The sequence below is a fragment of the Dreissena polymorpha genome, chromosome 6 (assembly GCF_020536995.1).
Source record: "Dreissena polymorpha isolate Duluth1 chromosome 6, UMN_Dpol_1.0, whole genome shotgun sequence".
Classification (NCBI taxonomy): Eukaryota; Metazoa; Mollusca; class Bivalvia; order Myida; family Dreissenidae; genus Dreissena; species Dreissena polymorpha.
The window spans coordinates 30,941,980-30,969,479 of NC_068360.1; the positions used below are offsets into that span (position 1 = coordinate 30,941,980).

At 35.8% G+C, this 27,500-nt stretch overlaps 1 protein-coding gene across 1 annotated transcript in view; it reads right to left on the minus strand.

The window, feature by feature from the left end:
* Positions 1-27,500, minus strand: part of LOC127835556 (uncharacterized) — a 58,969-nt gene that overhangs the window by 21,089 nt on the left and 10,380 nt on the right. Inside the window, exons 10-12 of the mRNA XM_052361991.1 lie at positions 26,904-26,961; positions 25,373-25,508; positions 22,192-22,330 (exon numbers count right to left, since the gene is read on the minus strand). Coding sequence (XP_052217951.1) covers positions 22,192-22,330; positions 25,373-25,508; positions 26,904-26,961 — 333 coding nt within the window. The remainder of the gene's footprint in view (positions 1-22,191; positions 22,331-25,372; positions 25,509-26,903; positions 26,962-27,500) is intronic.

A 27,500-nucleotide genomic window follows, 5' to 3' on the forward strand; every position in this document is an offset into this window, starting at 1 on the left:
TCCAAGTTATCTTTGAAACATTAAGAAACGTTTCATTACCGTTGTCTACTCGCATCAGCGGCGGGGTGTGTTCCCCGATTAAATATAAACGCGCACTGTGTCGCAACGTGATTTGCTACGGTAAACACAACAACAACCCATATGGCGGATCCTGTATTGTCAAACAAGGAAGAAGTACGCTTCTTTTGTAAAATTAGGATAAGTTATAGAATAAGTGATCAAATGATCGATTTCCTTTCTTAAGTATATGCATACAGTATACAGCACACAAAGCGTAAATAGTAAATGTGTACGTTATATATTAAAGACAGAGACCAAAACTAAAAGCCGATATAACTAAAGAAGAAACATTAGTTTGTGCGCAAATAAATATAATTCATCATCAGCCCAGGAGAACTGAGATAGTTTTAAACAAACAGTATCTTTTTTACTTTTCTACGATGGCATAGAGGTGACATTCACTCCTCTTTTTTTTAAATTGCACTCCTCTTTTTTCTATCTCGTGGCCACGACTAAGTAACTCGTGGCCACGAGTTAGCTATGTCGTGGCCACGAGAAAGAAAAAATAGGAGTGCAAAACTAATAAAAGAGGAATGCAATTAAAAAAAGAGCGGTGCAGTAAATAAAGGAAGGTGCATTGAACAAAAGAGGAGAAATTTCGAGATCTCGAGATCCCGACTTAGCCAACTCGTGGCCACGAGTTAGTCAGCCAATCAAATTGTTCCATATGGTCGTCCATTGTGATCTTTATACAAAGGGAAGTAAGCATCAACAAAAGAGGAGATCCTTTCAGCGATCTCGAGAACTCGACTTAGCTAACTCGTGGCCACGAGTTAGTCAGCCAATCAAAGTGTTCCATATTTTCGTCCTTGGTGATCTTTATACAAAGGAATAATCATCACATTAAAGCCCGCTTTGGCCAGCTATATATATGCGTACAGAATCTTTACACATGTTACTCAAAATTTGATTTGCTTACTAACTCGTGGCCGCGAGTAGCTAAGTCGGGATCTCGAGATCTTCGGAATTCTCCCCTCTTTTGTTTAATGCACCCCTCCTTTATTTACAGCATCGCTGCTTTTTAATTGCACTCCTCTTTTATTTAGTTTTGCACTCCTCTTTTTTCGATCTCGTGGCCACGGCATAGCTAACTCGTGGCCACGAGTTACTAAGTCGTGGCCACGAGATAGAAAAAGAGGAGTGCAATTTAAAAAAAGAGGAGTGAATGTCACCTCTATGCCACCGTACTTTTCTCATAATTGACAACTGTATTTGTTGGCAGGTACATCAAGATACTATGCATATATTGTTATGTTCATTTTTGTGTGATTTATGACCATGGAGTTTATTTATCACAAAAATGCATTTGAATGGTTCTTGTAGTTTATTTGTTAAACCCAAACTAGTAATCAATGTATTTACATAAGTTCGCACTGCACAGTTATTTAACAAAAAGATTGAATTAGCAAAATATTTTTGAAAATATATATAGTAACACAATTGTGTTAGTCAAGGAATCATATGCATAAGCGTTTTATTCGTATTTACAATAAACAGGCATACGTGTATCACAAATTTCATGTTTGTAACATAATCGGTATTTAAATGCAAGTTTATAATATAAATAATAAAAGCTCGTCAGCGTTGTTATTATGTTCCTTATTTTCCGAAAACCATATTCTTGTCGTATCTGAAAAAAAAGTAAAACAGTTTTTAAAAAGCTAAATGTGAATTTATGATTCGTTAAATTCAACGCGATTTCTCATCAACACTTCTTGTCGATACTGTATCAATTTTATATACATTCACATTTTATTGCACATTGATTTACATGTGCATCAATCAAACGCATCATTTATATGTTTCACTTAATGTAATGCACAACATTATTGTAATGCCATATGCACCACTATATAACGATTTATTCTTATAAGTTGTTTACATACAGTGTATGTTTAAAAATGAACTTGTTATTGAACAAAGAACAGGTATACAAATAGTAACTCGCCAACAAGGCAACTGATCTTTTCGCATGACTATGATTTAATACTTAATGCGGATGTCTTGAATTTGTACGTGTACATTTGATCGAGCCAATATATGTAACAAAAGAAACAGAAAATCACTTAAATAGTCTGATATCAAATTACATACAACATGTTTGTATGTAACTGTTGGCTAGTTATATATGTACTTGAACGAGCAGGGTTCTCGAAAGGTTAACACAAAAACAAATCTTTTTTATTAAAACAACAAGTGAAACTTCATACACAAACAATTGAAACACAAAATGGTGCATTAAACGCAATCTATACTCACGCTCGATGTAAGACATGTCAAATGAATCTGTAAGAGGGCAAATAAAAGAGAAAAGAATTGAATATTCGGTGATTTAAATATCAAGTACATGTAATACATGTACATACAAAGTTAAAAAAACAACATTATACGGTCTGCAATATCGAAATGTATATGTACATGTGAATGAACATGTACATTTCGATATTGCAGACCGTACATTTGTATAATGTTTTTGTTGATGTTGTACCTGTATTTCACCGCAAACCATCGAGACCGCAGTGGTCCACGGCGATCGCGGTGGTCCACCGTGATCGCGGTGGTCCACCGTGAGATCGATTTCCCGATAACGCCCGCACGCCACTTTTATCAACATTTTGTCGATACTAGAAACCGCAATTCGCCACGGCGACATCACCGTGTTCCACATTGTTCGGTGTGAGATGATAATGTGCAACGCTGACTGAGTCACGGTGATGCGTGGCAGAAGGCAGAAATCGCGCTAGACGTAGGGTAAGTTATACTATAGATTATATTCATATGTGTATCGTATATTTTATAGAACATGTTATATTTTTTAATATATTTATCTATTAATTAAGAACTAATAATTGTTCTGATTTAAACAATCGCAATCAAAATAAAATAATGCGATACCTCGCTGTGCAACATAGTCATGTGTAATCCGAGCAGTGACGTCATACGTGAATACTTTGCTCGACCGGTTAATATTAAAAACGCGCGGTCAAGTTATAAATGAAGTTACCGGTCGATAAACTCTTTATTTGCAATCAAAGTTAACATATCCAAACCGTTCATATATATGTATATATATATATATATATATATATATATATATATATATATATATATATATATATATATATATATGTGTGTGTGTGTGTGTGTATTTGCTCCGTTACCCTATAAAGGGAGCGTTATAACGCATGTGTCCGATTATGTGTCCGAGAGAGACGCAACTTGGCAGACTTGTGGGTCACAGTGGGCCACGCATGCACAAAGTTCGACCGCCCGTCTCGATGCCGATGCTTCCGGTGAAAGTGTCGCCTAAGGTTCGCAAAACATCCCGTATTGGCTCCGTTACCTATTGAAGAGAGCCTTATAACGCTTTTATGTCTTCGAGTATATGTTCAAGAGCGACGAAACTTTGCAGACTGTTGTGTCCCTGCTGGCCATGCATGCGCAAAGTTCGACCGCCCGTCTCGGTGCCGTTGTTTCCGGTGTAAATGTCGCCGAAGGTTAACCCCCCCCCCCCCCCCGAATTCGCTCCATAACCCTATAAAGGGAGCGTAATAACGCACTTATGTGTCCGAATATGTGTCCGAGAGCAACGAAACCTGGCAGACTTGTGTGTCCCAGTGGGCCACGCATTGACCAAGTTTTACCGCCGTCTCGTTTCGGTGCCGTCGGTTCCGGTGTCGTCAAAGGTTCCCAAACCGCTCTGTTTTCGCTCCGTTACCCTATAATGGGAGCCTTATAACTCACTTATGTGTCAGAGTATGTGTACGAGAGCAACGAAACTTGGCAGACATGTGTGTTCCAGTTGGCCAAGCATGCGCCAAGTTTGACCGCTTGTCTAGGTACCGTCGTTTCCGGTGAAAGTGTCGCCGAAGGATCGCAAAACGCCCCGTATTCGCTCCGTTACCTTATAAATGGAGCCTTATAACGCCCTTATGTGTCCGAGTATGTGTCCGAGAGCGACGAAACTTGGCAGACTTGTGAGTCCCAGAGGGCAACGCATGCGCCAAGTTCGACCGCCCGTCTCGGTGCCGTTGTTTCCGGTAAAAGTGTCGCCGAAGGTTCGCACAACGAACCGTATTCGCTATGTTACCCTGTAACGGAAACATTATTACGCATTTATGTGTCCGAGTATGTGTCCGAAAGCGACGAAACTTGGCAGTCGTGTGTGTCCCAGTGGGCCACGCATGCGCAAAGTTAGACCGCCCGTATCTGTGCCGAATGTTTCCTGTGAAAATGTCGCCGAAGGTGTGCACAACGCCCCGTATTCGCTGTTACCCTATACAGGGAGCCTTATAACGCACTTCGGTCTCCGAGTATATGTCCGAGAGCAATGAAACATGGCGGACTTGTGTGTCTTGGTGGGCAATGCATGCGCCAAGTTCGACCGCCCGTCTCGGTTCCGTCGTTTCCGGTTAAACTGACGCCAAAGGTTCGCAAAACCTCCCGTATTCGCTCCGTTACCCTATAACGGGATCCTTATAACGCACATAAGTGTCCGAGTATGTGTCCAAAAACGACGAATTTTGGAAGACTTTTGTGCCCAAGGGGGCCAGGCATGCCCCAAGTTCGACCACCCGTCTCGATGCCGTCGTTTCCGGTGAAAGTGTTGCCGAAGATTCGCAAAACGCCCCGTATTCGCTCCGTTGCCGTGTAAAGGAAGCCTTATAACGCACGTATGTGACCGAGTATGTGTCCGAAAGCGACGAAACTTGGCCGACTTGTGTGTTCAAGTGGGCCACGAATGCGCTAAGTTCGAGCGCCCATATCGGTGAAATGTGTCTGCGAAGGTTTGCAAAGCGCCCCGTATTCTCTCAATTACCCTAAATTTGGAGCTTTATAACACAATTGTGTGTCCGAGTATGTGTCCGAGAGCGACGAAACCTGGCAGACTTGTATGTCCCAGTGGGCAACGCATGCACCAAGTTCGACCGCCAGTCTCGTCTCGGTGCCGTCGGTTCCGGTGAAAGTGTCGCCGAAGGTTCGCAAAACGCCCCGAATTCGCTCCGTCATTGTGTAAAGGGAGCCTTATAACGCACTTATTGTTCCGAGTATGTGACCGAGAGCGACACATCTTGGCAGACTTGTGTGTCCCAGTGGGCCACGCATGCGCCAAGTTCGATCGCGCGTCTATGTGCCGTCGATTCTGGTGAAAGTATTCGCAAAACGCCCTGTATTCGCTCCGTTACCCTTTAATCGGAGCCTTATAACGCACTTATGTGTCCGAGTATGTGTCCGAGAACGACGAAACCTGGCAGACTAGTGTGTCCCAGTGGGCCACGCATGCGCCAAGTTCGACCGGCCGTCTCGGTTCCGTCGGTTCCGGTGAAAGTGTCGCCGAATGTTCTCAAAACGCCCCGTTACCCTATCATGGGTGCCTTATAACGCACTTACGTGTCCGAGCATGTGTCCGAGAGCGACGAAACTTGGCAAACTTGTTAGTTCCAGAGGGCCACTCATGCGCTTAGTTCGACCGCCCGTTGGTGCCGTCTCTCTCTCTCTCTCTCTCTCTCTCTCTCTCTCTCTCTCTCTCTCTCTCTCTCTCTCTATATATATATATATATATATATATATATATATATATATATATATATATATACAGACGAATGTGAGGTACAATATATAATTCAGTGCATCTGATAAAATGATTAATATATAGGTATGAAAGTTTTTAGTATACAAATTAAACACGTTCATTTACAAAACAAAATATACTAAACTGCTAGCGACGCATCTAAAAAACATAATCTCAATTTAGAAGAACTCTCATTTAAAACGTTACAAATGTCTACACGGGGTAATTATTACTATAGTATCATGATAGATTACAGATAAATACATAACTTTAAGATCTGGCAACAAGAAATAAAATCATGCTCGAAATTACCCTTACAATGTGGCGCACAGAGTAAAACACAATAGAACAAATCTACTATTGATGGTATATTTTTTTTTAGCTGCGCAATCAAATTCCTTTTGAATGGTAGTGGAAACACGTGCATGTGTTTCATCAAAATACATCACAGATTTTTGAGATAGTGATAACCAGAATGTGTTATTGACCTCTTTAAACATCTTCATTTGCCTTGGATTGTCGCCCCTGGACCCGCCTATGGAGGATTAAACCAAGCCCAATGCATGCCAACACAGAACTGATTGCGACGTATGCTCCCCCTGTAACGATATACATGGGAATTCAAACATGTCCACTTTCCGCATATCACGCATATGCATTGAGCGCCGTTTTCCAAGAGCAAGGCTCAGTAATAAACTAAAAACATTATCTTTTCAATAAGAGTCTTGCTATGTATATACCACGTCATGCAAGAAAAGCAGTGATATTATTTCTAAAGCAAAATTCATAAAAAACTTCGTCGAGTCTTGACCAGCCTGAATAAAAATGATAAAACATCATTGAACAACAACCCAAACAATAAAACAGTATTTATTTTAGCAATTAAGCTTACACGAAAGTTTTTTAAACATTAATAACTACATTTATAGAAAAGAAATTTTATTCTGGTTAATAGTGCATTAATCGCTTAAAGGAAAATGGGGATTACACAATATGAATTCTACTGGGGTCAATAAACATAAGTGATTTTAGTGTTGTATTACTACTTGATTGCATATACGTTTTATCATGGGTATGCAACACTGTCATCAATGTATTGACTTGAGAATTTAGTAGTCTGCCTGTCTTACATATACTTGTATTTAACAAACATAACGGAGCAACAAAATGCTGCGTATAATATGAATGGTCATGGTATAATCATAATGAGGACCAATACATGTATTTAAATAATAAATTATTACTGCGACTAAATGTATGCTTTCTAACATCGCTTTCACCAGGGTAGCCCTGTGGAGTCCATCATTGGGTGAGAACAGTGGCCCACAAAGGTGCTCTGAGATCAGGAGCAGCAGCATTCCCCTCCCTTCATACTTCCTCCCGTCTTATTGCAGCAATACGGGTCCTCTAACGTGTCTAAAGGGAAGGCACGAGAAAATATGTGATCTTCACCATAATCGAAATGTTATCATAAATAAAACGAACATGTGTTAATCAATAACAAGGAAAAGTTATCATAAATAACATTGAACAAGGATGATTATGGACATCTTAAATAGGTAGAATGGAGGGAAAATGTCAAATAGAAGCAAAACGGAACTGATTGTAAATTGTATTGCTTCTTGCCATAACTGTCAGGTTTGCAAAATATGTTTATGAATGAAATAGTATCGCATTTTTTCCGAACATCTCCCTTCTTTCAAACCAAGTGTAAACCAACTGTATGGCTGAGATGTTTATAATATACCCAAAGCTATTCATACATTGTATCACCTACCATGACATTTTGTTTGCCCACAGGTCTTGGATTCCTAGAAATAAACCATATTATTAAGCTTTTATTTGCAAATATATGTGTACATTTAAAATGTGCACATATTTCTTGTGATATTTGCAAATGACGTATAAGTTATTCAAATAGAAAATATTTCTTTGGACAATATTATATATATTACAAATGAGTGATGGCAATAATTAAAAAAAAAGATCGATCACAACAATTTAAAAATAAATGTTAAGTAAGTAATTAGCCTTATGATTGAACGTGTGTCATGTGCATTTAACCAGATTAAGAAATCATGAAACTCAAGAGAATTAGTTATGCTGATTTCTTTCATTTTAAACCTTTCAACTATATGCCTAACATAAGAATACAAAGCCACAATTCATACAGAACGTACATACCGAGAAGTGAAATCCAATGCACATAACGATTTTAACTAAAATCCTGAACATGTTTGTAACAATACCAAAAATTGAATTGCAGCTGTTAATGCGAATGTTGTATTATGTTTTATTACTATATGAATGCATACTTAATCGGGCAATTGGCTTTGAGAGAAAACACAAGAGTAGATAAGTTGAGATGAAGACGTTTCGTAGCTTCAATAATGACTACATGGTACACGCTTTACACACCCGATATTTAATTTAAACGAAGCAATTGTTATGTTGGTACTTATTGTACACAAGTTGCACTTTTCAAACGTTTGAAAAACATTGACCTCATTGCAAGCTATAACTTCATGTTATCTTAAGAGGTCGAATAAGCGCAAAGGGTAGCTCCTGAGGATTCTTTTCGGATGCATATGACATAAGATCTATTTCGAATGACGCGGCTCATATTTATATCTCATTCTTCAATTTAGTGTCATAATTTTGCGGTCAAGTCCAATTTTCTAATAGGCACGAACTCTTAGTTTTGGAAGATAACAATGCAACAAAAGTGAATATTTTAAGTCAATATATATTGTTCATATTCACATAAGTCGAGGGAGAAAATTTAGGTTTATAAAGAAAGTTATGTCGCCGGCCGTTTAACTATACTTATGTTTAAATGTCAGCCCCCTTAGTGGGTCAAATTTTCCATCCGTCTATCCGCCGATTGATTCGACGCGAAACTTGGCATAATGTAATATTAACGCCTGTACGCCTCGCGTCAAGATGTTATTAGACAGGTATTAAATAAATGCACATGGAAGATAATCGGATAAGAGAGGAAATGGTGATTGTTTTAAAAAATAAGTGTTCTTTTCGAAAATGAACTTTGTGTGAAAAACAGGTCCGATTGGTTGGTTTTTATTATCAGAGATCAGAGTATATAACATTTTAAGTATATAACATTGTATAACAATTTTACTATATTCTGTACTGGACATACATTTAGTCAATAATGAGATATTTGAATGCTTACACAAAATGTTTTAACACATGTGCAATTTTTTTTGCGTCCAATATTTCAATATAGTACGTGCGTAACGCGGTTCATCGGTTATTTGAAAGATTACTTGTACAAGCAACAAATGGTTTCAATAGACATACGTTAATAAGTGCTAAGGTCGTAGTGAACAGATGGTTGGATGTTTGAAAAAGCTCTCAAACAACCCATAGTCGAACAAAACAAAACGTTATAAAGAATATCAAAACAACTTACACAAGAGGTGTTAGAAATTAAAGATTAATATTACCGACTGTGAGGACCGCACATGCTAATATGGGACGACACTGTATGAACATGCAATACTGGGTGCGTTCTATAGATCTCCCCAAAAGACATCAAGTACTGGATCTAGTCCCAAGAAACGGACTCGAGAGCGTTTCAAATAAGCCTTAGGCTTTCTATGTAATCTAGCTAAAATAAATAGGTTTAAACTAAACATGCAATAAGCCCGGTTTTCCCAGAACACTGCTCAATGTAAGTTGCATTTACGTTATAGCAATTTACCCCTTGCAGTTATGTTGTCGATGTTCACACACAATTACAGGAAGTTTGTAAACAGCTAGACTTAAACAACGGGTGATGCAATACATTGATAATATTTCTCGTTTGGTGTAAACCTTTAGCACACACCGGTTTAACGTTTTACTTCATAATTTAAACAGCTGTTCCTTTATCGTGTTCAAAAATGCGTTATACACTTAATGTAGCCTTGATATAATTGGATAGAATCCAATATTCACAGCGCTTTATACATTTGACACAATATTGTTAAAGTCATCTGCATTTTATAAAACAGGTATTGGATACAGCCAATAGTTGTTGAATAATTTTAACAATACAAACGGAAATGTATTATAAGTAATCATAATATAGACATGAACTGCTTTCAGTAAGCACATAGTTTCTACCATAACATAATATTTAGCCCCGCCTACTCGATCAAATGTTAATCGTTCAATGTCAAATTGTCCTTCTCTGTGTTATATAGATTTGTGTATTTTTTTTTCTATTGTAAGTTGTTGATATAAATGCCTAGTCAAATAATGCAACATGTATGTTGCAGTAATATAAACTCATTATGATCTACATTGGAAAAGAGACAATTTATAAGTTTTATATGAGGTGGCGTAGTTATTTATAGATAACAGTAGATATGCCCGAGTTACAAGTTCGACCCGTTCAATTGACATGAAGTATAACGATTAGAGGAATAAACCTGAAACGAGTTTGTATTACCATAATGCTTTGTGGTATGGAGAAAGATTTCATTTGATTTGGATTAGTTTAATTCAGCAGAGAACTGCTACAGTTTGACTAAAATATCCATCCTTCTTTAATTGTAAACGTGAATTCATATAAATATATACATAGATATAACGGCTATCGACTCATACCTCGATACACATTTCAGATATAGCACACATTGTCTTGAAGTCATTTGTTGAAGCAGCAATGATTAAATTAAATTATCGAAAGAACCGTTACATGACTTAGTGCCTGACCTTGTTGAAAAGAATCTTAGTTTGCCTTTTTTTTCTCTTCGGATCGTCCAGAAAAGAGACAGACAAAAGCTTTTTATGGCTAGAAGGCATCTTATCTCACTTCACCAAGACCGGTTTTCGTCAAGGGAAATGGTCCGGGTGATTCAAAGCCAACGGCTAACCTAGTGAGAAGGTGGAGATAACGGTGCCGCCATTTCTAATCCCACAGAAAAAATGTCTGAATGGTAATCAATTTACACAGTAAAACTATGACTGTTATTCCAACGGACGGGGACATGTGACTTTGTTTCTAAAACAATGGCAGAACATAACTTCAAATCAATGGGTTCTTTCAATCATAGTCTGGTTACAAATTAGAAATTCTAGAAATGCAACAGGATACAGGGATCCCACTGTGGTATCTGTTCAAAACGAGCCTTTTATTTTAAAAGAGATAAATAAGTAACTTCAAAAAGATGCGATATAAAGAGTGAATGAAAAATATACTCAGCAAGGTTTTTACAGTTCTTTCTTCCTAGATCAAAAAAGGACAAAACAAAATAAGGCCAGTAATTAAGTTTAGCCCACTATTACTACAACTACAACTTCTACTACTACAGCTATTTCTAATGCTACTGCGAGTGCTGCTACTACTACTAATACTGCTACTTCTTATACTGCTACTACGTGTTGTGTAATATTTTCGAATGCCACAGATTGTACATAATAGTATACATATTTTGTATTATTAAAATTGTTTTCAACTACCATCAATAATTATGACAATGATTCAAATGTTTTACGCTTCAAATCTGTTGTTAATGTTATGGTATGGCTTATTTGACTTTTCACAGTTTGTTTATTAGAGTTATTTTATTTGCCATGTACTTATTCATACTCCTTTGATGATTTTGAATAATATTGTTTTGTCACAACAACAACAACAACAACACTACTACTACTACTACTACTACTACTACTACTACTACTACTACTACTACTACTACTACAACAACTACTACTCCTACTACTACTACTACTACTATTACTACTTCTACTACTACTACTACTATTACTACTTCTACTACTACTACTACTACTACTACTACTACTACTACTACTACTACTACTACTACTACTACTACTACTACTACTACTACTACTTCTACTACTACTACTACTGCTGCTGCTGCTGCTGCTGCTGCTGCTGCTGCTGCTGCTGCTGCTGCTACTACTACTACTACTACTACTACTACTACTACTACTACTACTACTACTACTACTACTACTACTACTACTACTACTACTACTACTACTACTAACATCTTCTACTATTGGTGTATGATCCTAACATCAGTAATTCAATATTAAATGCATCATTTCAAGTTGTAAAACAGTAGATCAACTACTCGTTTGTTAAGTATTCAAATGTAGTGTTTGCCATAGGGAAACAGCTAAATATCGGAAAATCTTCAGCAAAATAACCACTGTCAGTCATTAACATGCAGGCGAATTGTTTAGCCCCCTCTATATGCACACAAATACTGGTATACCCAAAATAAGCAAACATCGAGTATTTTTGCGAAAATTACGGAGTTCCAGCTCGCACTAAATTTTTGATTTTCCGACTCTATGTACACAAAAGGGAATTGTCCATTAAAGTAATTTTATGTAACTATGAAGATTGCATATCTATATATAAAGTAAGCCGGCAGGAAGGGGGATATTTTACGTTATCTGCTCAATACTAATGTTATATTTGGGTTAAATTATTCGTTAGTACAGAAAATATAGAATATATAAGTATTCGTTAGTAATCTAAGAATGTTAAATTGCACGTTATGCTGCGTTCATGAGTTTGGGATAAAACGGTCCATTAAGAGCTCATTACCAAACGTATTCTTTTTTTTTTTCAATAATCTTTATACTAGTTTGAGGCGCTTATTTTCACCCTTTGAAACGTCAGTTTTAATCACTACTCCTATGCATAAATACAAATATAGACATGATTGAAATCTCAAATCGAGAACCGCAATTATTACTCTACGAGAGGTCTGAATTGTCTTTAAGGTAACCCCTAACATTGAAATCTTAATTTTATTCATTTCTTCAAATAATTGTTACATTATTTGTTTTTACCGAAAGGTTAAAACTAAATACTGGACAACCATTCTCGATTTTATAAAAGTATTTTTCGTGGGGACTATAACGTTTGTCTGTAAGGTAAAGAAGCTGTTTACAATAAATAGTTATGTTATAATCTTTTATCGCTCAATCTTAACCAAAAAACTTGGTAAGAACATTATTCCTAGTAATATCTTGACCGAGGCAAAATTTGCGTCACGTGGGGTAACTTAGTCAAATAAACGAAAGTACTCTATATGCGACATGTATTGACCACTCGTCGTGAAACTTGTTCCAAAAAAATTGTCCAAATAATATCTCGGCCGAATTTAAAGTATACCCAAGTGTGATATAAAATCAAGCCAGTATTTTATACCATTTTGCATATGAGATATGCATAACGAGACCAAGTGTTATGCTCTAAATAAAGTTCACTACTTCCAATGTCAATGTTATATTACAAGATCAAATGTCAACATGAGTAAATCATCTCTTTATATTTTGTCCGGAGCATAACTTTGATCAGAATTAATCAATGTTCAATTACCCTTTTCAAAAGAGTATGAAGGGATTGTCGCGCTTAAATAACAACTTAGTAAATATTTATTTTCTCAAATATGTTGGCATACATGGTGATCAGGGCCGGATTGTTGTACGCAAGGACCTTCTATCTATGTCAGTTTGCTTGGATTTTCAAAAAAAAAATTAAAGTAACAAACGTGCTAATTATAAGTTAAATTGTTACTGACAAGAACCTGGTCTAATCTGCGGGTAGAAATTAATGTATGTAGTTATTTGTATGAACGTCAACCTTTACACATTGCCGAGAGCATAACCTTGTCCAGCATGCATGGGTTTGGATACAATTGGGTTGAATTGAGAAGCATGACAGGCCATAGAGTCGCTTTCAAGACCCAGAATTAGGTCTTAGATCAAGGTAATCATGCAAAAAGTCCAAACTTGAGATTTAAAAATAAGCTCCTTCCAATTTGTCCAGCATCGGTAGATGTTTTAAATAAATTGGTATTACAATGGTTTTGTCGAGCGAAAAAAAGGTCTTTAGTCTATTTGTGAGTTGGCAATTTCAAACTCTTTGCACTGTGTCCAGAGACTTTTTTTTTCTCGTTGTATTGAACGATCTTACAAAATTTGGAAGAAATGACGAGCATTTTGCTGTGCAACGACACACACAAGAGCCTGGTACGTAGGTTCAAGGTAAATCTCACAGCTAAAGGTAAATGGTCAACATATTTTTCAGAGAAAATCTTTTTCCAGCATTGATTGATTTGTTAATACCTCGCCAGAAGTTAAAAGCAGGATGAGACAGAAAGTAACACACAAGAACCAGGTACCTATGTAACATTTCATATGTGAGATATAAGGAACTTCAATGAAACGGTATGTTTCATTATAGCTTTGTCCTGAATTAAATTTTGAAATACCTTAGCAGAAGTGACATACATTGTGTGATAGAGTATTTGCCACAGTCGGTAAAAGCATAATCTAGATCAGAAGTACTAAGCAAAAGTATCAAGCTAACACATATCTAGTTTCCCATGCCAGGACCAAGTCCCGATTTCAAAGGTAAAGTTCTTGAGTCTAGTTTAAAGGTAAATTAGAAAAATCTAAATTTTGTAATTCTTTATCTGCAATGTGTTTACATTATTTACCAGCGTATTTTGGTTAAAATGGCACATGTGTTTATATTTAAAATAACAAAATAGTACCTTGAACAGTAAGCCATAAGGATTGTACAGGGATCTGGTTTGGACAGGTCTTAATCTACTCTGTTAAACTCTAGATGCAAAAAAGCTGTCCTATTTTACATATAAGCTTTAGGGTTTATTATAGTAATGTGTATTTTTTCAGACGATGCAACCTTGATTAAAAATTAGAAAAAAACATCAGGTAATATTAGATCTTATTAGTTTTCTTTACATTATAAATGTAGTATTTAGTTTAAAACAAATTTCATTAATGTAAAGAAGTGGTAGTACTATTTGCGCAAACAAAAATTATGAGTTAAGGCATGAAAGATTAACTAATAACAATAATTGTTTAATAAAACTGCATACTGTGCAATGTGTGACGACACGCGCTTTGAGACATTACATAGTGAACACTTAAATACGTTTTCCATTACATTACTTGATGACTCTTTTTGTCATTTTTTAAGAGTACTAATATTCATTTCTGAGTTCCTGATAAAGAGCACTGTATGTGTACAGTTAAGATCAGTATATTTGTAAAGCACAATTTATACTTGCTAAAGCATTCACTGATAGGGAATTCATATCATGCATTACTTTTAAGCTTTGGTTTGATATGGCCAAGCCTCTCGCGTATGTTAGCGGACAAAAAGCCGGGCCACAAATAAATCAGACTGAAGGAATTGTGTTTTACTCTTTTACTTGTTTTCTTCCTGACGATTCATGTACAAGTATGTTAAACCTTCCGTGTGGGTGCAGGTATTGTTTCCTATGGTATGCTTGTTCAATCAGATTGAATTTTTGAGACATCGTATTGTGATCTCTTTTGCGCGCAGCTTTGCAATAGAAACATCACAATCTTATTGTTTTTGTTTGGTTTTTGAAAGATAACATCCCTATGATTGTTTTTGTTACATTATTATGAAGTAAAAATAACTTCCTCGGATGGATGTTTACTAGATTGCTATCAGAAAAGCATGCGTCATTTTCCATTGTGGGAAATACTAAACAATACTTTACTGAATTCATTGCAATTGCTCACGTCGGATCTAAATAAAACATACCACAAGAAGGGTTTATTTTGTTTATACGATTTTTCACGTGATAACTCATATGTTTTCGGTCTAGTCCAGATTTAATATCATTATTAAGCTGTATTTGTTATTTGTACTTTTTCATTAAGAACCGTATAAATAGATTAAAATTGGCAATAACAATAATAATATGCATACCCCCACTATTAGTAGGTGATGGGGTATATTAATGAAAATTGTTGTTACATAAGATGGTGTGTCTTTCTTTCTGTACGGAAACTTGTCTAGAGGGCAGTTTATCGTTAATAGCTATTCTGAAACTTTGTTAAGTTTTGAAGTCACATTTTGCGTCCAAATGGCATAAAACGTACTTAAATAATTTGCATGAACACCGGGACTGGGACGGGGCGGTTTTCCTAACAATTCTATTATGATTCCATATAAAAACAAAATAAGTCACATGTTTTGGTCAAATCATTGTTAAACCTCCCCACAAAATTTGTTTGAATTATATATCACTTAAGTTTGTAAATGGTTCCGGTCCTTTAAACAAAATGACCTGGCGGTTTTGTTTATTGCTACAATGACACTGAAAACTCTAGAACTCACATCTTGTGTCCAATGTTCGTGAAACTTGCTCAGACGATTTGTTTAATGATGCAATTGCCGTGTATGAAATAGTTTCAGGCAGTGGAAAAACATTGCTACATGTACATGATACTTGGCATTTATGCTTACATGGTTGTGGTGAAATCTTCAGACCAATTTAGGAGGCGCAATCTTTATATTTCAGTGAGCTTGAAACGTTATTAAAATATTGTTTTGTTGATATATCAGCCGAGTTAAAAAATAAGTTATGGGTAAAATGAAAGGTAAAGAGCAGAAATTATGACAGGAACATCACTGAAAAAAACTCGGAGGCGCGCTAAGTGATGACGGTCGACAACCGATAGGTTAATAAAACAAGGTCGAAACGGATTCCCCAATAAGCTTAAGTAGATTTAATAAATAAACTGCATTGTTTATTTTGCGAAGCATGGTGCGACAAAATACATCTCAAAAGCAGGTTGCAGTTTATATGTGTTATATCTTGACATTTCAATTCATAATTCATTGATATTGTACAGTATTTTTCAAGTTTTAAACGTAAACAAATCATTGTAACTCTGTCGGAGTATTTACCTCTATGTATGCAAAAACAGTGATATGGAATGATAAAGAGAATTTGCACGTTTACTTTTACCAGAGCTTTGTGTAAGAGACCGGTTCGACTAGCCTGTCCTGACCCAGAGTGCATTGACTGATGGGAAATAGTCTTGAGTTCCGGTCCTGGTTTTCTCTGTGCAAAGACGTATTTACGATCTCCTTGGAAAGCCAGAATATCCTGGGTGATTCTCAGCGCAAGTGAACCAAGACAGCGACAAAACGTAAGTACAGATCTTGTTGTAGTGTCTATTCTACAATAGCATTGCGCGGACACTGACGCTGACTTTTATGTGACTTGAATAGCACGGATTTTTTGTATTCAGTTAACAGTCAAGCTTAAAATGTTCTTATTGAATAATAAATCTTGTTCCTTAATTTTGTATAAATTTTAAAGATTTTTGTTGTTTCATTCATAAATCAAAACCAGGAGAATTTGCTATATGTGTAGTTCTTATATCGGTCGATAAGTATTTCGTTCATTGCTATTCAAAGATCTATGAATAAATAAATATATTTATATATCTTTGCGAACATATATTTGGACAAACAATGAGCAATAACAATAGGGCATATAATCTTACTGTTATAAATTCATGTATATACTCAGTTCATTGTTCGTAATTTTCCGTATTTTGTTGTTTGCGTTTAAACTGCGATTTATATAGTACTTTGAATGCAGTCATTCAATTCCATTTTATAATGCAATACTTATCAATAGCAAACATAGATTATAACGATTAGGTAAATTTTAATGGCATAACATATTTACACTAGCATGTTTTTTGGCATCTACTCAAGCTTTACAATGCAACAGGGAAAGAATTCCAAATGTGTATATGTCTGTTTTTTGTAAAGTTGTGTTGATGGTTATTATAGTCACAATACGAGGAGCGTTGGTTAAGTGTCTGAAAATTCCAAATGTTTCGGTTTTAGGTGTTTGTCGTCAGCAAAAATGCGTATAAGCGACCAAATATTATATAGACAAAGCCGCTTGTCGGTTCGTTACTTGCAAATCAAATGAATGGGTAGAATTAAGGCCTAACAGTACTTGTATTGATGTGAAACTGTCGTTTTATCATATGCACGAATCAGCTGTACTTTTGAACGGCATTTGTTAGTGTTTTCAAATAAGGTATAATTATGGTAAAATGGTATTTCATCATAGGCTACGATGATGAAACTTGTTAAAAAAGAAAATAAAATGTGATGGCATGTACACATTTTGTTTTATAGTCGCGTAATGTCAACTTATCCGATATACGCTTGCTATATCTAATAGATGTTCCCATAAGCTTGTTGGTATACAATGCTCTACAAAGTGAGCCTGCAACAAAATAAAAAGCCAGTGTAATTTTGCATTGAGATGGCATTTTATATGAGCAAAAATTACTTGAGCTCAATATCATTGTATTTATTAAGTAACGGTCAGTCTGTATATGATTCACGATCTTTACTTGATAACGGATTCACTGGTAGTGGACTCAAATATTACTTTGAACATAATCTGATATCCAAGCGTCTCACGTAGATTAATGAACATTTAGCGTGGTCATACAAATATCAGACTGAAGGAATTCATTGTTACTTCCTGATGATTCGGGTAAATTGTTTAAAAGCCGCCGTGTGGATGCAGGGTTAGGCTAATTTTGTTTCGTAAGGTATGGTAGTTTAGATTGAATTGTTGAGATTGCGTCTTATGATCTTTATCGTGTGAAGCTTTCCAATAGACACATCACAATCTTATCGTTTTTGGTGTTTGTGAAATAATTAACAAGATAAATAACGTCCCGCTCGTTTTTTTGTTACATTATTATTGATGTAAAAATAGCTTCATAAAAAGGGTGGTAACGGCATTTCTTTTGAATGAATCTGTTTATGGTCTCTAAAACAAAATGTTAAGGGTGAACGACACATACGACACTTCAACAAGCAGTTATGTTAAATAATCAAAACGCATGTTTCTTTTTAAAGACGGACACACAGATCATCTTCTATTTTACGCCCACACGCCAGTCATGAGTCACCAAATATATGCACAAAGGCTGAATCGACATCTGGTTTGGCTACACTTCACCAAAAATTATATAAACAGTAAAACACTGTTAAAAGAAAAGTGTTTTTGTTTATGCAGCCGACTTTGCCATCTTACATGATTTCAAGTGATGTGAAGTCTTTTTTACCAATGTGTGACTTGTTGTTAGTCCGTTAGTGAAGGTCGCAACGTAAAACTGTAATAAGTAAGACCTTTTAACAGACTTTAGTGGTCAAAAGAGATCCAACTAAGGCGCTAACACCACAGGTGGAAGTAACGTACCCTGGATAGTATATGGGCCTAGGAGCCCAATATATTCAAATAAATATACAAAAAATCATGTTTAATGGGAGAAAAATTGAAAAAGAGCAATGAAAAAAATCCCCGCCCTCTGATATTGGAAGCATAACAAGGTCATAAACTAGAATTTATCATAGACCTGTCTTCGCGGGCCACACAAATGTCACAAATAGCTTTAATCCGAAGCATCCATTGGTCCTCTTATGGTCAATTGAATAACCTTTCAAAAATATTTGCTTCAAATAAATCTGTCTAGCCGTTTACTCAAAGTCGGCCGATAACCAATCAATATTTCGAGCCCGTGTGTCCATCCGAATAAATCTTGGATGTACTTTCAAACAATATTGTCTCCACGTAATTGTTAGCTCGTGTCCTATTCATTTAAAACAACGAGGTATGCCACATAATGCATGCATATGCAACCCTTTACCCCTATGTAACCTAAACCTACCTTGACATCTTGTTCGAATCATAATCATCAGTGAGGGTACTAAATAACGTTAATTTCAAACATTTATGTTTAGCTCGTATAGTCTCTAGGCAACGGCTTATCACCTGATCCACCGTGGTCGGTAGTTGGTCCAGTTTCGTCAGTGGGCGTACTTCCGGTGTGTCGAGTCCAATCAAAATCATCGTTCTTCGCTTGCGTCCATTGGCAAAAATCAGCATCGAAAGTGCAGTTTACTACAGTGTAGATGAAGCGGCAATAGGTATATTTGATGATAAGTAAATTAGCATATTTAACGAGGTAGACAATATGTATATTTGTATTATACTACAATGTTTATTTGTATTATACTACATTATAACAAGAATAATCATTGTAAAATTCCACCCTTAAATATGAGAGATGCATTACGTATCGTGGTGGTGTTATGTTTCTTGTTTTATCATAGTCTATATTAACCCATTTATGCCTAGTGGACTCTCCTATCCTTCTAAATTGGATCAATTTATTTCCAAAATTAGGGAAGTCTACTATATTTATTTCTATATTTAGTTCTATATTTAGATTATTTCTTACACAAATTCCTTTAAGCAAACATCATGCGGCGTCTCATCTGGGTCTACGCTGTTTGCCAAGGCCTTTTTTCTAGACGCTAGGCATAAATGGGTTAAGATATAGCAGTTAATGTTATCTGTAAATGCAATATAAACTCCAAACTGAGTGATCCTTGACCGCTGTTTCAATCGCAGCCGTTTCGCTTCTCTGTTGCAACACGTAGAACACTCGAAGCCAACAAACAATAGTACAATATCGGATATAATGGTTAAAATAAAGACATTTGAACACAATTCAGTAAGACTTGAATTAACAAACCTACTCACATTTGTTCTGCACAGCATGAAAGTCGTCAATATCTGTCAATAAACGTCATGTGTAAAATCACTTGTTTTTATCTGTTTAGCTCAATGTAGAGTTTATTTTATATATCAAATTCATCCTTTCATTCGAGAACCAGACAATGTTTTATGCAACTGGTCCTTATTTATTAATTAATTTACAAACCTTGTGATTAAATAAAAACTAAACGGGCGATCTGATTTGCTATGTAACCGGTATTTTGAACGTAGAAATAACAGTATTGCACTCGTATATATAAAAATATATTAAACCTTATGAACGGTACTCACTGCCGCTAGAGGCCAGCCTAGCTATCCAAAGCGCTAAAATAAAAATGAAGGCCAAATGAGCCTTGTTCTGAGAAAACTGGGCTTAATGCATGTGCGTAAAGTGTCATTCCAGATTAGCCTGTGCAGTCCGCACAGGCTAATCAGGGACGACACTTTTCGCCTAAAGATGATTCTCGGTAAGGAGGGACTTCGTTGAAACTAAAAATACCATAAAAGCGGAAAGTGTCGTCCCTGATAAGCTTGTGCAGACTGTGGGATGACACTTTACGCACATGCATTAAGCCCAGTTTTTCTCAGAACGCTGCTCAACTATATCAATAAGATAATTTTATGAATAAAAACGACTTAAGCACAATTGACTAATTTCAAACCTTTATTTATGCACAATTTGACTGATTTTAAAACTTAATTAATGTGTTTGCATTATTTGTCATATTCAAAAATACTTGTAAAAATAAGTTCCACTATCTTCACCATATTGTCAAATTCTCGTTGCTATTATTTAGAAGGTCGTTTATTATGTCACTCATTAGTACTTTACTGGTACAGTTATGGTCATTCATTTTGAACTTTACAGTGTGTAAGTTACACCCTTACGAATCGTATCATGTTTGTTCTGAGGTCAAACGGGACCAATGAGTGCTATTAATCGATGAGGCCGGTTCGTTTCCGTATTTGAAATAACAATTATGCAGTAGAACAGATTACTTGATTGTAAGCTATTGCAGATTCTGTTCTTACACATGGGCATCTCGCAAATGTACGGGTAGTGCTCGTTGCAGTTGTCATCGTTCAGTTGTCCGTACCACAAGTCCCCACAGTGCTCCGTACCGTCGTTGTCGGGCTGAAATGGCCTCCAGGGTCTGTTAACAAGAGGGCAAGGTCAGGTCAGATAAATCGTACTCCCTTCCTTGACCCCGCGTTGTCAGGAATACCTGTCAGTAAAAGGCCAAAGTCAGATCAGATATGTAGTATTCCCTCCGACATCGCTTGGTCGGGCTGATCTGACTTACAGTGGCTAAAATACTAACGGTGGATCAAGTCAGATAGATGGCTCCCCTCGACAATAGGTTTTTGGGCTCTCCCTACTCCGTGTTGTCGGTAAATCTAACGTGATCACCAATCGTACGTGACTTTATCAATAATTCATATCCATTGTACACAGTTTTTACGGAATTTAGGTCTTCATAAATAAGTGGTAAGCGATTAAGATAGCTTCTTATGCTTACGCCTAAAATCTAGTAATTGTGGTGGCGACTTTAATTCCACATGCTCATAGTTTTAAAATTAAAACATAGCATTTAATAACGTTTATTAATTACCAAACGAAGAGTTCAGTTAGACAACTTCATATCGTGATCACGAAGCCTGCAATTAAGTTACTTCGAGACCAACTAAAAGTATTGAAAGAGTCCGGTTCAACTACCAAAAGTAGAATGGTTTGATAACTGGAAGAAGTATGGTTAAACCACTGCAAGAACTACTGGAAGTATCACAGTTAAACTACTCGAAGTAGAACGGTTCAACTACTAAAAATAGTATGGTTAAAGCACTGGCAGTAGAACAGTTAAACTACTGGAATTAGTACAGTTAAACTACTAAAAGTAGTACAGATTAACTTCTTGAATAAATTTAGTTAATATACTGAAAGAAGAACAGTTAAACTGTTGAAAGTAGTTCAGTTAAACTGATGAAATTCGTTTAGTTTAAGTACTGGAAGTAGTACAATTAAACTACTGGAAGTAGGACGGTTAAACTGCTGAAAGTAAGACGGTTAACCCACTTTCTCTCAAGACCACACTTCTACTATAGACTCACAGGAAGCTCTATCAAGGTCGGTCTGATCCTCCCACTTGAACCCCGTGCTGTCTGTCCGGGGCCGATTACTGAGCCCTACCCAGAAGAAGACCAGCCTCTGGGTCTTCCACAGGTAGTAAACCTTTTGAACATGCCAGTACTGGAAAATTAAAACATGAGTGAATGAATTGCTGAAGAAAAATCGTATAAATGTTTATATATTTTAAATCATCACATTATAAACTGTTATATTATTACATGTTTGTTTTGTGTTGTTGTTGTTTTTTACATACTTTGAATATAAGGACGGATACAATATGTGAGTTCAACATGAATAACTGACTCGGCCATTATGCTAATATATATCGGTATAGACGAGTTAATTGTTATTGATTACATTCGGGAATTTCCGCACATACGCACTGACTGGTTGGCAAAACACTGATAACAGTAACCTGAACAATGTATAAATGATTTTTGTTTAGTAAATAACGATAAACGATAAAATCCGATATAAACATTTAAACTCTTAAACAATAGTGCATATATATCATATTTAGTACCAATAAATACATATTCATAAATATAATTTCCTCTTTATAAAAATACAAATTTGTTATGAGCATCAGAGTAAACGTGGTCTGAAGACTAAATACTGACAATCCCACTCAACAGAACAATAAAGTAGCCGTATTCTTTCTGATAGTAAGACTTTAAAAAATGATATTTCAAAACTAATAAACATATATTAATTTGATAATAATTATACATGGTGTGGATATTGTTATTGTTCATTAGCGATCATAAGTGTCAGATCGATGTGCATTTAATCAATTATAAAACAAAGCCATAAAAAAGCGGAATACATTGCAAGTGTTCAATGTTGTGGTAATTTTCGTTTTCCATTGAATGACAATTTTAATAAATTAAAGTTTACAAATGGAAATAAAAACTGCATATTGTGCAAATTAAATTAACTTTGCATGTATTTTGAAATCTTTAAACAAGTGATAAGAGGTGATACATGTAACAATCTAGCATTTTATGATAAAAATATATTTTTAATTTATTTTACGCAAGTAATTTATACCCATTTCGATTGCTTGGTTTTATGATGGTGTTTCGTGCACTGCAAGAACGTACAATCTTTACACTAAATTTCCAAGTGAACATTTGCCGGTACCCGTTAAATACATTAATTGTGTAGCAGTAAAATTACACAATGTTTTAAATTTTAAGTTATTAAGCACTGCATTATTATGATAACACTGGATAACATATGTATACACTATTTCATGTAAATCCATTTCGGACAAATATCTTCTTTTTTAATATGTTAAATTATTTATGAAAGACACTGTTACGTATTTTAGCTTTAAATTTGCTTATATGACGGCTCAATTTGCCAAGAGATGACATGTAGGTATCATAAAGTATACCTTCATGTGGTCTATGCAGGGACCCAAATATAGCTCCCCGGGTTTATGATACCTTGTTTTCTTTGCAATTAGACACTGGGTTAAAATGATTACAAAAGTGTCAAAATTGGTGTGAACAATTAAATTAAACAATAAGATTTATCAAGTAAATCTATTTAATGTGTAACAAGGTAAGTTTGTACAGATATATACAGGTTTAAATCAGTTACTATATGTTGCGTACATAAACGCGATCTATTTGTTGTTTGTTTCATCCTTATTTGTGTTATTTAATTAAATTTAATTATTCCGAAAGAATTTCCATTTCTGAGAATTATTTTTCTAAAAATGGTCACGAATGTGCCAAGTAGAGAGATTTTGGTGATAACCACATACCGAGCTCGTAGATTGTGTTCAACTCCAGAGATCGTTTTTATTAAAAACTAGTGCTGCAACAATATACCGGTATATCGGTATATATCGCAATACGCAATCCGCATATTGTATTGCGATACGATTTTCATCATACTGGTACGAAAATTTTACAAAAATTCATTTACATTTCGTCCAGAAAAGCCATCCGAAATAACGATATCAAGGTAAACAAAGCAAAGCGGTGTAAATAAATTTTTACGTAAAAATAGCATTCTAAAATGTGTATTATACGGAGTAGCGTTGTTACATGGGAGCATTCGTTGATGCTTTTGAATAGATTATCGTTAAATTAATTGCGCACAACTGTAAATGTTTCGTTCGAATTGAGCATTTTTAATTTGTAATCCGAATTTCGGAAACACGCTTCCAAATGTTAATGCTTACGCGACAATAAAATATATTGTGTCAAATAAAAAGTGCTTTATCTTTTGTCTCAATAAAAAGCGCGCGAAAATTATGCAGACATGTAGAATGTCGCATGGAAAGTATGGGTGTATTTTGTGTTGTATAAAAACGGAAACATCACGTCAGGCGAATTACGCGTGTTCAGTGAAAACAAAAACGTCCCGGTTGGACGTTATTTCATCACATCTTTAAATAGTAACAAATGCCATAATGTTTTTGATACTTAAGAAAATTTGCGAATGTTTGTGTTTCCTGTTATTCTTGAGCACATTTATAGTAAATATTTACCAGAATTTGCTTTAAAACTGGAATATACGGGATTATCGGGTATTTGGCGAGTTATAATTCTGGTACAAGTTAGCAATATATTGCGATATATTGCAATACAAGTTTTTGAACTGACAATATATTGCAATACGGTTTTTGGCGTATTGTTGCAGCACTATTAAAAACAAATTATAACAACAATATAATCGTTCCAAAATTACATTTCCTTGCATGTTTATTTTTTACTTAGACATAATTAGAAAAATTATATTTGATACAGTTAATGATTATCAATAAAAACGATGATTATGTCAACCTTCTCTATATGCGCTTATATCAATTCCACCTCTTATTGCCACCCAGTGGGCTGAGTCTAAACTTAACATGAGCGTGTGACGTCACGCATTAACTCGTCTTTAATCTTGCACCATGCAGGAGAACAAATAAACGTATGTCAATAATACAATCAAACGTATTGAAATACAACTATCATTGAAATAATTTTTTTAAATAATATTAATATGACAAAAATGATGTCAATAACGGTTTTCATCTTAGATATTGGGAACCCTCAATTGTTCACTTATCGTCTGGTTTGCCGAATATAAGCATCACTGGTACTTTATATCGCAGTGCATTTGTTTCTTAAAGACTTCCCCTGCAACCTCAATATGTACCCTCTCCTGGATGGAGTCCACCTTCACAAGATGGCCCTGCTGCTTCTGACACTCAGCACTGGCGTCGTCGTGAGTGCGCATGTCCTTGACGTCAGTAATCAGGTAGCTCCCAACCGTTTGGACACTTGCAAACATGCTGGACACAACAGCACAACACTTAATTGCTTGAAAACCGAAAAATGACATTAGGATTTCTGCAAGTACTGACCAGAATGCATTCCGTAGTTGAGAACACTAAAACACATTAACAGTGTCTACAATGCAGAATGGAGAATCTGAGACCTGTCACCAATATCAGGGAGGAAGTTGTCAAAGTGTGACCGCACATTAACAGTGTCTTACAATGCATTCTGGAGAATCTGAGACCTGTCACCAATATCAGAGAGGAAGTTGTCACAGTGTGACCGCACATTAACAGTGTCTTACAATGCATTCTGGAGAATCTGAGACCTGTCACCAATATCAGAGAGGAAGTTGTCACAGTGTGACCGCACATTAACAGTGTCTTACAATGCATTCTGGAGAATCTGAGACCTGTCACCAATATCAGAGAGGAAGTTGTCACAGTGTGACCGCACATTAACAGTGTCTTACAATGCATTCTGGAGAATCTGAGACCTGTCATCAATATCAGGGAGGAAGTTGTCAAAGTGTGACCGCACATTAACAGTGTCTTACAATGCATTCTGGAGAATCTGAGACCTGTCACCAATATCAGAGAGGAAGTTGTCACAGTCTGACCGCACATTAACAGTGTCTTAAATGCATTCTGGAGAATCTGAGACCTGTCACCAATATCAGAGAGGAAGTTGTCATAGTGTGAACGCACGCGTGTCAGCTCCTGGACCGCAATTCTCTACACTCTAATTGGGAAAATTTCAATATATGTTTTTTTTCAAATATGATCACACAATACCTGTTGATCTATGATATACAATGCTATATATTTTTATGCAAATATTTTTTAAACTAATAAATATTAATAGCTCTCAGTATTTCATATTGACTCCTTTTTGAATGTAGTCTCTACTTTATTGATCAATACTTACTAGTTTAACTCATCTTGTTTGTTATTTGTTTTTATAATATTGGTGGTCTTGAAAGTCCCCATGTGAACAAGTCAGAGTTTTTAAGTCTTGTGATTCAGATTTTGACATATTAAAAGGTTAAACATAGTTAATACCAAATTATTGAAAATATAATACTACGCACAGAAAGATATTTTGTGAATGTGTTCTATGTGTGTGTTCATTGTTTACTGAGATATGAAGTCTAGATGCGTCACATATTGCGACAATGACAAATAATATTACAATAAGCTGCCTAAAATAACCTTGCTGAAATGTTAGCAAAAGTTCACATAACCCTGGTGTAAAGGCGTGTTGAGGCATTATTTTAGTGTGTATAACCTAAGCTGAAGTCGTATTATTATCAGTAACTAAAGTTGTAACCTGTTCCAGGAAACTCATCAAGGCGCATATTCACCAACAGGAAGTTGTCAAAGTGTGACCGCACACTAACAGTGTCTTACATTGCATTCTGGAGAATCTGAGACCTGTCACCAATATCAGAGAGGAAGTTGTCACAGTCTGACCGCACATTAACAGTGTCTTACAATGCATTCTGGAGAATCTGAGACCTGTCACCAATATCAGAGAGGAATATGTCACAGTCTGACCGCACATTAACAGTGTCTTACAATGCATTCTGGAGAATCTGAGACCTGTCACCAATATCAGAGAGGAAGTTGTCATCGTGTGAACGCACGCGTGTCAGCTCCTGGACCGCAATTCTCTACACTCTAATTGGGAAAATTTCAATATATGTTTTTTTTCAAATATGATCACACAATACCTGTTGATCTATGATATACAATGCTATATATTTTTATGCAAATATTTTTTAAACTAATAAATATTAATAGCTCTCAGTATTTCATATTGACTCCTTTTTAACTGTAGTCTCTACTTTGTTGATCAATACTTACTAGTTTAACTCATCTTGTTTGTTATTTGTTTTTATAATATTGGTGGTCTTGAAAGTCCCCATGTGAACAAGTCAGAGTTTTTAAGTCTTGTGATTCAGATTTTGACATATTAAAAGGTTAAACATAGTTAATACCAATTTA